Source organism: Octopus sinensis, linkage group LG3 (assembly GCF_006345805.1).
Source record: "Octopus sinensis linkage group LG3, ASM634580v1, whole genome shotgun sequence".
Taxonomy (NCBI): domain Eukaryota; kingdom Metazoa; phylum Mollusca; class Cephalopoda; order Octopoda; family Octopodidae; genus Octopus; species Octopus sinensis.
In genome coordinates, this window is record NC_042999.1 from 80,102,291 (window position 1) to 80,115,237 (window position 12,947).

At 32.3% G+C, this 12,947-nt stretch overlaps 1 protein-coding gene across 1 annotated transcript in view; it reads right to left on the reverse strand.

The window, feature by feature from the left end:
* Positions 1-5,614: 5,614 nt before the first annotated feature.
* The window catches only part of LOC115209313 (GPN-loop GTPase 2), a 60,898-nt gene continuing 53,565 nt past the window's right edge, over positions 5,615-12,947 (reverse strand). The window contains exon 4 of the mRNA XM_029777654.2: positions 5,615-6,026. Within this exon, the coding sequence (XP_029633514.1) occupies positions 5,817-6,026 (210 nt within the window). The 3' untranslated portion in view covers positions 5,615-5,816. The remainder of the gene's footprint in view (positions 6,027-12,947) is intronic.

The following is a 12,947-nucleotide window of genomic DNA, read 5'->3' on the forward strand; positions in this document are numbered from 1 at the left end:
AAAATCATAGCTTCCCTAGATTGTGGGAGAGGCGTTTACTAACATGATTGAATGCACCAATGACACAATGTTCCATCTTTGGAATGTAGATAAAAAAATGTCTCGTATTGAACTTGAAGAAAGTCTTGCATATTTTTACTGTTCTGTTTACGGATCATATGTGCGTGTTAGATTCTTAATTTTTTTCTCGGAAAACTTTAACTTTTACTGGAAGTACCTCTCCATTCAGTAATCCAAAGGCTGAAGGACACGGGCTCATGTTAAGGGCCTGCAAAACTTAAAATCGCACGGAACCGAATCAAACTGTTTGAAATAATATACATATATATATATGTAAGTGTGTGTGTGTGTGTGTGTGTGTATTTATGTATGTATGTATATATGCATGCATGTATGTATATAAAAGTAAGCTATATCTTATCCACTCAAAAGTGTATGTGTCTACTGATCATATAATAAACGGGGCTTTTCTATCACTGGTTTTGGAGAAACAGGTGTTTGTACAGTTTAGATAACTAGTTGAAAATGTCTTAATTGTAAGCTAGACCAACACCAAATTTAATCTCAGTCTAACCTATGCTGTGTGGTTATCTATTACCAACGAACATTCTATTGTGAACCTTGGAATACATCAAAACCAGCCTTGTACACAAAGAATGACATGACCTGAATTTGACACCTACTTATCCCTTTACTTCAAGGACTGACCGACCACCTCTCCGAAAAAAAAAATTCCTACTCAAACCAAAATAAATCGCTTCACCATACTTTCCTTTCATCTGACACCCTACAAACGCATATTTTTTAGTTAAACTTTCTTCTGTATTAGACAACCACTTTTCCTGTCGACTTACACCATACATAATTAATATTCAAATAACTCCACCTACAGAAAAAAATGTGAAAAATACATCATATCAAAAAGAGCCAAAATAAATCATTCTGTTGTAGGCGACCTGGTCGAAAATTCGAAGGCATTGTCAAATTTTTCCTTGTAAAAGTTAATATATACACAACATTATTCAATAATTTTTCAGGTTAATTTTAAATTACCAATTAAATCACCATAGTTTGACATAAAAGCGTAAACTAATATATATGTATGCATAGATGTAAATGCATATGTTCATCTACATATATGTATGCATTTATCTCCTTATATGTAAATGCATGTGTTCATATATATATATATATATATATATATATATATATATATATATATGAGCTTTAATATTACTTTCGATGATGATATAACTAAAGCCAACTTTTTGGGATATTACCCTTCACATATATAATGATTCATATTTCCCATACCATAAACCTTCAACTAATTTTAAATATATTAGTTCTTTCAGTTATCATCCAAAGGCTATTACAAGGAACCTAGTTAGAAATATTTCACCTAGACTTTCTAGATTATCTACTAATGTTGATACCTTCAACGACAAGCCGAATTATATAACTGCCTTACTTAAAGCAGGCTGTATGAAAAAAATCACCCATATTAACACTATTGACATTAATTCAGCCTCTATTAATCAGGACGGTAATAATACAAATTTTAGTTCGAATAACACTAAATCGAAAAATGTAATTTTGCAGCGTAAGGGAGATAACCGTTCTTTATATCCCCTTATACGTAATAAAAATAAGTCTAGGACTTATTTTTAAGATAATTACTCTAATAACAAGGTGTGTCCTAGTAAAACTGTTTGGCCGATCATTTGATAAGAAAAGCAGATCAAATCCAACCTCTCTTACCAGTTTCGTGAAGCTATAGTTAAGAATTTTCCAAAAAATTCCAGATACCGTTCCATTATGAATTCACACCGAATTAGGATAGGTTTTTCAAACACCAAAAACCTTTCACTAATCATCTCTTCGCATAACAGTAAGTTGTTAAATACAAATCTACTTAATGAAAATAATAAGAATGATATTATTAACGCTAACCATCATGTGAACAATATTAACAACATTAATATCTCTGATATAAATTCGAATCCTATTCGTTTCCTTAGCAGTAATTCTAAGACTAGAAACTCTGTTTATCAATGTAAAATTACTTCCGGTTCTGATGTCTTTTTTTAAAATATATATATAAGTAGCTCTTGTAAACACGTTTATCGTTGTAAACATTGGCAAAAACATACCTTTAGTTCCTATAAGAAATTCTACCAATCTATAAAGTCCGGCCTTTAACTGTCTTACATTTCATTTCCACTACATATGTCTATTTCCACATTTTAAAACTATTTTCTCATTCATTTATCACACTATATTTTCCCACTCTTAATTATCTGCTAATTTCTTTCTTTCCTCTCCTCTTTTACTTTATATATATATATATATATATATATATATATATATATATATATATATATATGTACGAGGGCTTTGTCGCGAAAATAAAGAGATGTGGGTTCGAGTACTACGCGTAAGGGAAAACCTAAAACCTACTTTGCCTCATTATTAGACTATTTTCTTTAGTCAATTTGCGGTGATCGCTTACAAGCATTAAGCTTATAAAATACTATTATTACTATTTGCGGAAGATAATAATAATACTTTGTATTTTGTTTCCTCTGTGTGGCCAATAAAGAAATATATGTTTGTCTCTGTCTATATTTTTTCTTGTTTTACGATCCCTTTTGATCGAACACCTATCCCCTTTTTTTCTTTTTTTTTTTCTCCCCAAAAAGAAAAGCTCTACTTTGTAATTTGTCCGCTCTGTGTGGCTAATAAAGAAACATATCTATCTGCTTGTTTCTGTCTGTCTGTTTGTCTATCTATCTATCTATCAGTGTGATATATATATATTTTGGGTTCAACATATTGCTGTTCTACACGCCGTCACACACGTTTTCACACACACACACACACACACACACACACGTATAGTCACACGCCCATAGTTTTCTCTTTGACTTTGAAGCTTTGTTTCTTTACTCGATCTTCAACACACACACTTACACACACATATATAAGTGTTTGTGTGTGTGCGTGAGAGATAGAGAGAGAGAGACAGACAGACAGAGAGAGTGGAGAGAAAGACAGAAAGCTAGACATACAGACAAAGAAAGAGAAAGTGTAGATAAATCTGAACTGTGTCTGAATAAATATAAGAACACGTCTGCATAGGTATGTAGTGTGCCTGTAACAATAGGTCGTCAGGTTAAGACGAAAATTGTTCCCAGTGGTTTCGGTTCATCAGGATACACTCACCTATATCTCTGTAAGCGAAAGCTAGGAGTGACATGAGAAAATCTTGATGAATTATTAAGTAACCAGCTGGTTCGCTCCTCATCTCGATATATCTTTGAGGCGCCTAATTTAGCAATATTACTGACACACACACAAAATTAGGCACTCATGCTTATTTCATTCGAGCCGAATTTACTTTGTCTGTTTAACCTGCCACCTGTTTAACACCACCACCTGACCCGTAGGCACCGTTAGCGTCGGCTCTTCTGTTGAAAACTATCAGTATAGTCGATAATTCCCCTTCCACCTGTTTCAAAAACCCTACAGAAGACCATGGTCGTTGATCTTCCATTTTTGATTAAGTTATTAAAAAAATACTCATGTGCTCCTTGAACGGTGTCTGCTCTTCCGAAAACGAAACTTCTGTGGTTTCCCCAAAAGTGCATTCAAATGGATTAATAAAATAGCTGAGAGCTTGGGTGTTTATACCTTGCATCAATACAAACGAGTGGCTATGGTATCCAGCACACAGAAATTTCAGATGATTCACACAATATCAAGAAATAGACGCATCGTAAAGGTTGGTGATAAAACTGCATCGTAGATTTAAATATTAAGATGTATGCTTCATCTCGAAATATGAGATTAATGGTTTGAAAAATGATATCTTTAGTAATTAAATATTTACTACACATTTAATCGTGTAAAATATGTACTGTCGGATACTGAGAAATTCCTGATATAATCTGTGATAGTACAGACAAAAAGACAAATTAATTTGGAGCTTAAATCCTACTGTTAATTCAGCTTAGAAATTAATAGGATGGTTATCCAAATGCAATTACTTCTCAGAAATTGTATGTAAGAAAGTCTTCAGAGATGGCCTGACAATCCGTTTTAGTTCCATTAGTTTATATCTTGCTCAATACACCCAACAATCTTTTTTCAAACTCACATCTCAACGTCGGTCTGGAGAAGTCACATCTATTCTATAATGCAGTGCTAAAATATTGGTGTATTAAACATCACATGGTTGATAAGGTGCTGGCGATGGTAAGCTTCTCCAAACAAACTTACTCCACTTAAATCGTATGAAAGGAAGTTCGACACCCTACAGGGCATTATTGGGTTATAGGACTCGCCAGTCACCTTTGTATACATATTTTACACGATATACCTAACCTTCTCCATTCTTATTCACACCTCCTGTCTGAATATTCACCAAGATGCTATATTTATTCTAAAATGCAATGCTAACATATTTGTGTATCATACATCACATCGTTGATAGGTCCCTGAAAAGTAGTCATTGGGATATAATTTCCAAACAGAAGTCTCTCATGATTATAATAAATTATATTTTATATCTTTACATCTTTTTTTTTGTCATAGTTTTTCCTTAGTAAATCTTGGGGAAATTTTCTCAATTTCTCATTCAGATAAAGATCTATCATATATAATTTGGATGCCAACACGATGAGCATAATAGGCTCTGAAATTTGAGCGTAGGAAAACTATAGTTCCAAACAACAGAAATGCTTAAAATCTATTGTGTACAAAAATGTCATTTTATACAATTAAATGTCTAAATTACTAAAATGATTATAATTTTTCAACATTTAAAAAATATTTAAATCTCTAAACTATGATCCAGTTTCACTTCTGATAAGCACCAGATACCTCTTTATCTATTATGCACATAATATTGGACGGGATCCATCGAAGATCAAACAGATCACAAAGCAATATGTACACCCAGAAGTAAAGTTGATGTTAGCTGCCCAGAAAAGTATATCATTATAAGTTTTGAAACATATATTAATATTGGCGTTGAATGAATCTTGGGAATAAACTCCCAGGCATTGAATTACTTATAATTTCTATCTAGTTAGATATCGCTGGTATCCATTCAATCTCTCAGAGAAATCCGTGGTTTAATAGAAAATGGCTACTAAAACCTACCAGTGGGCAAACTTGTCTCATAAGACCGAAACAGGTCCAGCAAGGTTGCAGCCCAATGGCTGAAACAAGTAAAAGAATAATTACCAAAAATCAGAGCCATTCTCCATTGTATGTTTTACCAATTTTCAATTCTTAATTGATTTTAATTTCGGAATTGTTTCTCTTGTCCTTCACAAGAATTATCAATAACGCTAATGATCTTTCTTTTCAAAACGAGTATAATTTTAAATGATTAGACATTTTTTTTTGACTGACTTCATTAATATGTTAGCCACTACTTAAGGTAATTTAAATAATTTAAATATTGCTGTTGAGTAACACAATTAGAATGTAAAATAATCAGAAGGAAATATGGAAAACAAAGATTAAAAAAACGTCTTTAGACATTGAAGATAGAACAAACGGGATGGTTATAACAAAACATCAAAACAAAAAGATATAAAAAAAATAAAACTATGCATTAGATTTTAATACAAAATTCTGACATAACACGAGAATACACATGGGAGGTGGGTATAGTGGATTACCGCAACCAAGTAGTGATTAGATTTTACTGTTACTCGAGTTTTTATCATATGAGAGAGAGAGAGAGAGAGAGAGGGTGAGAATATGAGTTTCCTTTTTTTCGTTGAAGCTTTTTTAAAATTTTATTATTTGCTGGTTTCCATTTCTGTTTCCACATTATCATCAGCGTTATTATCGACATAGCGTTCTTGAATGTCTTTGATTTTCTCATATTCGAATTCAGCCCCGATGGCACATGAGAGTAATGACTGGATATTTCGCTCTTCCGTGTCACCAAACATATATCCGACAGCTTTATCCACAGTCTGCAGGACGCGCAGCAGGCTACTGTTTTGCTATACAAAAATAAGTAAATAAATATATAAATAAATAAACGAAGAAAACATAACGAACATAGAAATAAAAGAGCAACATATTACATAACCCTACTTCACCAACTTATTCGATAAGGTAAACAGGAAATACAATTTATGATGTTTATACAATTCCTCCACCCGTTAAAAGCACGAAACCACATCACGTTTTGACTGAGAATGAAAACTCCATAGTGATCTAAACTTCCAGAGAGATTATCAGTTTTGCTCTGTGGAGTTCACGAGTTAAGTGTCAATATCAAATTGATTCCTTGTATATCGATACAAAAGTATCGGTTTCATAAAAGGTGGAACAATGCTCACACTTGTAATGAATATGCTTCATAGATGAAGGGAGTAGTTTTCGATCGTAAAATAGAAATGGAGTACAATCTAATAAAATACTCATCCACAGTAAAAATTTAGAGGCACCGGGACTGGTTATCCAGAATTGATATATCAGATTGCTAGTACACGAACCGTCGGAAGATATTTCATTCAATGATCTGATACCCTACTAACTTGTTAACTCTGGGATATATACATACACACACAAACACACACATAAACAAACACAAGCAAACATATGACAGGCAACGTCAATAGGGTGTCGGCCAAAGAACGCTGTACCATCACATACAATAGATATTATACACATACAGATACACACACATGCACACACACACACGTTTGTGTGTATGTGTGTGTGCGTATTATTTTATGTAGTCGAGTAGTATATCCTTGATTATCATCAGACATACTGGCCAGATGTATATAACTTCTTTGCTAATGGATATAAATAACATTCTTGGTCAGTTTGGTGCTAAAAAAACTTTCTGAGGTGGAAAGAGTAGTTACTTCCCCATGTTCGATTCCAGCTGAAACGGGTCAGTCTGTGTAGGTTCTTCCGTTCTTTAGAGTACCACTAGGGAAGATCATGTTTTCAAAATGAATTTTTTGTCATGAGGGTATCAGCTAAAAAAAGGCACCCTGATGTTCTGTGTGTCTGTGTTCTTTTGTTGCAGCTGATACAGCTACTGTTGGACATCACCTCTACAAAGAAATACGTTGGTGCAACAGAGGGCCACTTCAAAGACATGTTACATAACTATAGGTCCTATACTAGAGAGGTGGAAGATTACAGCATTAGAGAGCTATAAATAGCAGTTAAAAAGAGGGAATGACACAGAAAATAAACTGGAAGCTGCTGGTAAAACCAAGGCCTTAAATGGGTCTTCCTTGATTGAAGATTAGAGATCAGAAAAAGACGTACAGACTGTTCCATTTCGGACACAGTTGGAATCGTTCAAAGGAAAATGCCTCCTCTTTCCTTCTCAGAAAGGTTTTTATGTTTCGGTTTTTAATACCACCAAAGAGACCAAGACTGTATATTTATGTTCATTAGTAAATAGGATATGTGCTTCTCGCCTGCAGGTCTGCTGAGTTGCCTTTAGCCAAGTGGAATAGTTTATATGTACACACACATATATATGTATGTATATATTGCACAAAAGAAAACATAACGAATATAGAATTAAAAGCGACATATTACATAACCATACTTCACCAACTTATTCAATACACATGCACGTATATGAACCCACAAACATACACATATGCACACGGAATACATTTGTTATTCATCGACAAAAGTAGTATTGACAGTGACTTCGAAGTTTTAGCCAGGTATCCCATCATTGGACTGTCTGATGATGGCTTAACTGGCTGCAGAAAATCTGTCTAAAAAATACTGTCTGACTCATGCATAGAACAATGGATTTTCAAGGAACGTATATATATATATATATATATATATATATATATATATATATATAATATATATATATATATAAGTTCAGTAAAATTTAGATTCAGTTGAATATGGTACTTAAGTTAAAGGCATCAGAATTTGGTATGGTATTATCCATATAATTCAAAATGTGGTGATTACAATCAAAATAAGCAACAAGGATATCCAGAGGTAACGCAGTACGATCATTTCATGTGACTCCATTTAATGAAACTTGTTCTTTGTCTATCTACTTATCCTCTTTGTGATTTTGGTTAATAGAATAACTATACAAATGAATCCTTTGAATTTAACTAAATTCTATATTTTTATGCAGCTGCAGATTGCTCTACATTTTAAAACTGATGTAATATTTGCATTGTTCAATTAAATGGAGTCGCATGAAACAATCGTACTGCATTACCTCTGGATATCCTTGCTGCTTATTTTGATTATATATATATATATATATAAGGCAAATATGTAACAAGGATGTCCAGGTATCAGTGCAGTACAGCCATTTCAAGTGCTCCATTTAATCGACCAATGAAAACATTACGATATGAAATAAACCGCTCTTCTTGGAAGCTGATGACCATACAAGATTTCCAACATACGGGATACACAATTATACTTTTACAAATTATTCATCAGTACTAGAGGCTAAAATAATTACATTGCTTCTCTGTTATTTTTGTGGCAGAATGAATTTAAGGAAAAAATACTTAAAGCCTACAATAACTTAGAATGGCACTTTAGCCTATCTATTTTTTAATTAGCTTTTGTTATGAATACCTTGGCTTATCCTTATTTTTTTATCTTTTATCTCTTTTTATATCCGGTATACATTTTATGGTATTCACAATACAAAATTTTCATCTTTATTTATATCTGTTCATTTTATAAATTCTTTATTGGTATTTTATACAAAAAGTTTTACCTTTTATTCATTTTTATATTATTTTATTTATTCTTTTACATCATATTATTGTATTTTTATATATCTGTATACCCTCATATATACTGGTGTAATTTCTAAGGATTGTGAAAGGGTTTGTAACTTCTCTCCATAATATTCATGGTATGATAATAATACAATATGGTATTTATATCTATTTATTTATACTTATATTTATAATTTTTACAATACATTTATATATATATAATATATATATATATATATATATATATATATATATAATATATATATATATAAGTTCAGTAAAATTTAGATTCAGTTGAATATGGTACTTAAGTTAAAGGCATCAGAATTTGGTATGGTATTATCCATATAATTCAAAATGTGGTGATTACAATCAAAATAAGCAACAAGGATATCCAGAAGTAACGCAGTACGATCATTTCATGTGACTCCATTTAATGAAACTTGTTCTTTGTCTATCTACTTATCCTCTTTGGGATTTTGGTTAATAGAATAACTATACAAATGAATCCTTTGAATTTAACTAAATTCTATATTTTTATGCAGCTGCAGATTGCTCTACATTTTAAAACTGATGTAATATTTGCATTGTTCAATTAAATGGAGTCGCATGAAACAATCGTACTGCATTACCTCTGGATATCCTTGCTGCTTATTTTGATTATATATATATATATATATATAAGGCAAATATGTAACAAGGATGTCCAGGTATCAGTGCAGTACAGCCATTTCAAGTGCTCCATTTAATCGACCAATGAAAACATTACGATATGAAATAAACCGCTCTTCTTGGAAGCTGATGACCATACAAGATTTCCAACATACGGGATACACAATTATACTTTTACAAATTATTCATCAGTACTAGAGGCTAAAATAATTACATTGCTTCTCTGTTATTTTTGTGGCAGAATGAATTTAAGGAAAAAATACTTAAAGCCTACAATAACTTAGAATGGCACTTTAGCCTATCTATTTTTTAATTAGCTTTTGTTATGAATACCTTGGCTTATCCTTATTTTTTTATCTTTTATCTCTTTTTATATCCGGTATACATTTTATGGTATTCACAATACAAAATTTTCATCTTTATTTATATCTGTTCATTTTATAAATTCTTTATTGGTATTTTATACAAAAAGTTTTACCTTTTATTCATTTTTATATTATTTTATTTATTCTTTTACATCATATTATTGTATTTTTATATATCTGTATACCCTCATATATACTGGTGTAATTTCTAAGGATTGTGAAAGGGTTTGTAACTTCTCTCCATAATATTCATGGTATGATAATAATACAATATGGTATTTATATCTATTTATTTATACTTATATTTATAATTTTTACAATACATTTATATATATATAATATATATATATATATATATATATATATATATACACCTTATATCCTTTCAGATTTTTTCATAATGTCCGTAATTTTTATATAAATATATTTTTCAAGAATTTAAAATAAATTTACCTGATATAGAAATATTTATCGTATTTTTTTAGCCTTTAAACTCTGTACCACTATTCGGATGATACTTGCATTTAATTATAGGTTCTTTGTTGAATAGTTTTAGCATGGCCACCGTAACAATATGCTAGGAAGAAGCATTATTTCTCTTATGTATAAAAAAGTACCCCACTTTTAAGGGTTAGGTTGATTCTTCTATCCTTTTTCTCTTACTTGGTTCTTAAATCCTTTTTCTAAATTTAAATATTATAATATATAAATTTTGCTGAGTTTGGATACACATCTTTTCCCGTACTTTTAATTCCCCCACACAGATCTCATTGTGACCTCCTTTGCCTTCCAATTTAGGCCACTTTTATTTGATAATCATAATATGCTAAGTCACCCTAGTCCTTCCTCTTTCTGGTTCTCACCTATTCTCTATATATCATTATCTTACTAGCAACTTCTGATATATTCTTTGATGCAGATATGGCTGGTTTTATGATCTCAGTAAAATAGGAGTAGAAGAGAGTATCTGACATTAATTAATTTATCACCACCACCAAGAATGTAACTGTTAATTCCAACGGATTTAATTCTAAGGTGTTGTAGACTACATGCTGCATTGAGTCTTTTGAATGTGATAAGGGTAAAGATGAATGTAGCTGTATCACCATTCCTCTTTCTTGCCCCCACCACCCATTATTTTCTTCTGCCACTTGAAATTATAATAGGCTTCAAATATATTTTCCCTAAATTCATTCTGCCACAAAAGTAGCAAAGAGAAGCAATGTAATTATTTTAGTCTCTAGTACTGATGAAAGATTTGCTAAAAACAGAATATAATGGTGTATCCTGTATATAGGAAATCTCTATAGTCATCTGCGTTTGAGGAGAGCGATCTATTTCAAATTGATCGCTTAAATGGAGCCACTTGGAACGGCCGTAATGCACTGATACCTGGACATCCTTGTTACTAATTTGCTCTTTATTCATCTAATTTCGAGCTGCGTGGACCGCACCGGACTGACTTGGTGCCTCAATTTAAGTACCTAATTCAACTGATTCTTAATTATTTCTGACATACACACATGCACACACATAGTAAATCCAAAAGAAAATCAAACACAAAAACAACAACGCGAGGTCGTGGTACATGTAAAGTATTAGCAGAGGCTCAGGGAAGAAACGTAAGATGGTATAACATGTCGAGCAACGCTCTTCTTCAGAAACAGAGGCAAGTTCAATAGAAAGGATGATGGAAGAAGAAAATCGCCAACGATTCACATGTGGTTGTATATATACTCAAACAAACCCCTATGATCATTAACACATACCCTTATATCTCTTCTATATCTCCCATATCGCTATATCTCTTATTTCTTCCTTATATCTTACATCTCTTCTATCTACCTTCATCACTTTATGAGATAAATATTAATTTTTTAATTTATCCTTAATTTATTTCTAAACCTTAACCCAATAAATCCCCTAATATCTAACTCTAACTCCCACTCAAATAATTTAACATTCAACTAGCTCCTCCATTCTGGACTACCTACACACCAATAACCCCTTTACTAAATATAACTCTACAGCCACTGACCTTAGCTAGAACAGACATAAGCATTTACTACTAGATTTCCTCGCAACACCTATACACGTTAAGACTACCACAGACACCAACTACTCTCTTTAAATTCCTTTCATTTTTGCTCCTCATTCTCTCTCTTATCTTCTCGGCTACCCTGTACACAATTCATAGACACCATACACCTAACTTTATCCTAAAGCCAATCCTTAAATCCACCTCCTCACTCTATCTACCTATCTTTCTATTTCTTTTCTTTCTTTTTATTACTTAACAGCCACCTCTGCTACTATTCTGTTATTGAATGTTGATATGTTCGTGTCTTTTGTCTCTGGATGTCTATTATATCAGGATTTAACCCACATGGATCTACGCAGGATTGCACCTAAGGACTTATGCTGATGGATCTGCACAGCATTGCAATTAAGGACTTATGCTCTTATTTCAACAACTTCGGAAAGTTGAACTATGAACTTTTATGCTTTTTTCTTCTTTCTCTCCATCTCCTTATTCTTTTACTCAATTCAACTATGTCGCCATTTCATTAATATATACCTTTCTAATTTTCCCTATTTGTCTCTGATGACGGATATATCCCAGAAACAGCTGTAAAACTTTGAATTTTTTCCAATAATAAATTGAGATGTTAGCCTTGCCTTAATGTTTGCTGTCCTTTTTAACAATTATATATATGGCACAACTCAGTCAATGCCGTTGACCATGTTTTAGTTAAAGCTATGGCTATAATTCTGTCCATAATTACCTCTGTTTGGTATTTCCGATTGATAACGGCTAAAGAGTTAGAAACGCATCTAGGAATCCGACAGGGGATGCACTGGACAGATATGGCGTTTTCATACCTTTTTACTCTAAGAGAAAATTTTTTTCCTCCATTGTAACTGCAGTGAAGTTGCCTTTGGGAAGTGAAATATGTCACAAAAATATTTTAACTACCCTAAATTTCGCTTATACCTAAACACTACTTGGCACTGAAACTGCAGTAACACACACACACATATATATATGTATATGGTGGGCTTGTCACAAGGCTTTGGTAACCAGAAACCATGTGGTTGGGAAGCATTATATATGCATACATTATATATGTAT